Source organism: Myotis davidii, unplaced genomic scaffold (assembly GCF_000327345.1).
Source record: "Myotis davidii unplaced genomic scaffold, ASM32734v1 scaffold608, whole genome shotgun sequence".
NCBI lineage: Eukaryota > Metazoa > Chordata > Mammalia > Chiroptera > Vespertilionidae > Myotis > Myotis davidii.
The window spans coordinates 3,173,037-3,176,738 of NW_006300025.1; the positions used below are offsets into that span (position 1 = coordinate 3,173,037).

A 3,702-nucleotide genomic window follows, 5' to 3' on the forward strand; every position below is an offset into this window, starting at 1 on the left:
CTGCTGCAAATCATCTTTTAAATCCAATTCGGCAGAGCTGCTGCTTCTTCGAACTAAGATCTTCAGACAAAAAGAAAAATTGCATTAGTTAAAGGAAAGTTTTGATTTTTATGAGACTGTTAAGTTTCTAGTCCACATTTCTAAAGGAAAAGAAACAAATGATAATAACAGCAACAACAAAATTGAATGCTATTTTCCATTTTGAAGGATGTGTTCACAATTTACTGTAATTCAAATATAAATTATTCAAGATTTACGGCTTCTACTTTGTCAACTGATATTCAATTGAACTGATCTACTGAGAAGAAATGGCAAATTATATAGAAATGATTTATTTTGAAGTTCTATTTGTTCCTCTGCTCAAGCACACATATATAGTGAAGGCACTTTTCTAGAAGGCCTAAGTTTACCCTCAGAAGGTGAGTGTGCTGGCAGGGAAGGCATGGACTCCACCGAGGCTTTCCTAAAGGTTACTCAGTGTCTTCCTTATAGCCGTGAAACACCTTCCTGAGCAGCATTGGCTCACAGTTACAGGACAGCTGTTCAAGAAGGCAACTGACAGGGAGTGATAGAGAGAAGGCAGGAGGGGATTCAAGGCAGGAAGCACTGAGTGGCAATCAGCAAGTTGTATGTGCAGGGACAGAACCTGATTATAGCAGGCCAAGCAGGGCAGGCAGGTGGAGAAGAAAAAGATAACAAGAAAGTGCAGACCACCTTCTAAAGGAGGCAGCTGTAAGTGGGCCTTCAATACCAGGTTTAGGAATTTCAACCCAATACCGTCAAAATGAGCAACTAATGTTCTAGACAATAGCTTGTTGTGATTAAAAACATAACCAGAAAGAAAAGTTTAGTATCTGCAGGATGTATTAGTGTTAAGAAGAAAATTATCATGGAACTGGTAGTTCAGGAATAAGCGTATAGGGCCTTTGATCGTTAAAAAAAGGGGTGGGGGGGGGTAAAGTAAAAAGATAAATAAAAAAACTGCAGAACAGCAGAGGAATAAAATTAAATCACAGAAGGATACGACTCTAGGGGATCATCAGAACAATGGTGACAAAGGAAGGAAGAAAAGTAGGATGATGAACAAAAGATGAAGTTTCTGATATTTTAATTTTCATTTTGAGCTGAATATCCAAAGAGAATATCCTATACATAGGCAACGAAAATCCAGGATTGTGAGACCAAGGATAAAGCTGGGAATGAAGAAGTAAATTTAAGGTCCTCCAGTGTAGAGTGTATTAAAAACCCTGGATTCAATGAACTAAAGAATAAACAAACATTAAACAAACAACTGAGAAGTTAGGACTAAGATGTATAATTAAAAGACAGAATAATTATTATTCCAAGAAACAGGTAAAGGCCATGAATAAAATATTTAGAAGAACAACAGTATATAAAAAAAATATTACACAGCCTTAAAGGAAGATGACATATATCTAATGTCATAATGAAAACATACCCAGATATTTCCTGCTTCTGACTGAGAAATGAAATGTCCATAGCTATAGAACTAGATTCTACATAAAAATATGGGTTGTAATTTGGGACTCAAATATACCTCCAAATGATCCACATCTTCCTTTCCCAAAGCAAATGGAAACCAGGACAGTGAAACGGGGCTATCTGGAGGGTAAATCTATTATTACCACTGCCAGTGGCAAAAGAACCAAGGCTCTAGGGCAGTGATGGCGAACCTATGACACGCGTGTCAGAGGTGACACACGAACTCATTTTTTTGGTTGATTTTTCCTTGTTAAATGGCATTTAAATATATAAAATAAATATCAAAAATATAAGTCTTTGTTTTACTATGGTTGCAAATATCAAACAATTTCTATATGTGACACGGCACCAGAGTTAAGTTAGGGTTTTTCAAAATGCTGACACGCCGAGCTCAAAGGTTTGCCATCACTGCTCTAGGGTTAAGTACACTCCCTGGTTCCTAGAAGAAACAAATGCAAATGCTGTCCTGGTGACACTCCATCACCTGCGACACCCAGGTTTTCTGCAGATTAAGATCAGCCGTCTTGAAACTCAATCAAAGATCACCAAACACCAAAGGAAATCTATCACCATGCACAAGAATCTCAGAAACAGCAAATATCAGACTCAGACCCCCCCCCCCAACGATTTCAGATAATCAGATAAAGAATTAAGAATTATAATATGTGAGCAATTTAAAGGAATAAAAGCTGAGGATCACATATTAGAAATTACAGATATACTTGAAAAGGCTAACCTGAACCTTCAGAAGCAAAAGGCATACTTGCTGAACTAAAAAACTTAACGGAAATATACGGTAGTAAAATCAAAGGACAAGGACAAAGTCCAAGAAACAACAACTAGGATGAATAGAAGACTTCTCAATAGTAAGAATAAAAGACAAAAGATAGTAGAAAAATAGCTTCCATTAGAAGGGGGATGGGAAGGAGAAAGTGGAGAGCTACAGTAATTAAGAGGTTATAGTACTGTACAGAAAAATAAAGTAACCAGAATTAAGATAAGAAATACTAAAATAGCCCTGGCCAGGTGGCTGAGTAGGTTAGAGTGTTATCTTGTACAACGAAAGGTTGCAAGTTCAATTCCTAGTCAGGGCACATACCTAGGTAGCAGTTTCTATCCCCAGCCAAGGTGTATATGGGAGGCAACTAATCGATGCTTCTCTCTCACATTGATATTTCTCTCTCTCTCAAAATCAATAAAAACATATCCTTGGTGAGGATACAAAAACAACACTACCAAAATAAAGCTTCACACATCTGAGAAACAGCACATACGAGAATATATGAAAGGTGGCATTTCAGATGAATATTTTAAAAAATGGATTCAATAAATGGGACCTGAGACAAGTAGTTATCCACTCAGGGTGAGTAGGGGGAGGAATTTGGATCCCTACCTCATGCCCTACATAAAATCAATTTCAGACACAGAAAAGACTTAAATCTGTAGAGAAAAACTGAAACAAAAATATAAGGTAATATTTTCATTCCCATGGATTGGCATTTTAATTTTTTAATAAAACCTAACCATCAAATTGTTTGATAATCAAGAATACCAAAATTAAGAACTTCTGTTCATCAAAAGTCACCATAGAGAAAGTAAAATATAAGTTGCAAGGGAACACATTATTTTAATTGTAACTTTGTGAATATCTTTTACCTAGAGGTTTGTTGCTATTTTTGTCCTTTATGAATGAAATTTTTGTCACCAAGTAAGGCAGGATTACATTTTCTTCCAGATTGAGTTGATGTTGGGTATTCTTGGTTACCAAAATACTCATAGCTTTGGGACTTTGAAATGGTAAATATTCATGATGTGTGAGAAAGCATGATAAATAACTGTACTATCTTAATTACAAATGAAAGCTTAGTTGTGTAGATACACAGGACTTAGAAGGACATGTCAGACTGTAAACTGCTTGTGATTATGGATGGCTCTGTTCTTTGCTTGTGTTTTTCAGTTTCCTATATATGCACATTTTAACTTTAAAAAAATAAATGTTACTTTATTTTATTTATTTTTTTTACAGAGAGGAATGGGGAGAGAGAGAAATATTGACGGTTGCCTCCCACAAGTGCCCCGACTGGGGATCGAACCCACAACCTGGGTATGTATGTACCCTGACCAGGAATCAAACCCGTCACCTTTCGGTGCACTGGACAACACTCCGAAAAACTGAGCCACCCCGGCCTGGGCAGGCAG

The 3,702-nt window shown here is 36.8% G+C and overlaps 1 protein-coding gene across 1 annotated transcript in view; it reads right to left on the reverse strand.

Moving 5' to 3' along the window:
• Window positions 1-3,702, reverse strand: part of RALGAPA2 (Ral GTPase activating protein catalytic alpha subunit 2) — a 270,837-nt gene that overhangs the window by 174,821 nt on the left and 92,314 nt on the right. The window contains exon 18 of the mRNA XM_006776151.2: window positions 1-60. This exon is cut by the window's left edge and continues 46 nt beyond it. Within this exon, the coding sequence (XP_006776214.1) occupies window positions 1-60 (60 nt within the window). The remainder of the gene's footprint in view (window positions 61-3,702) is intronic.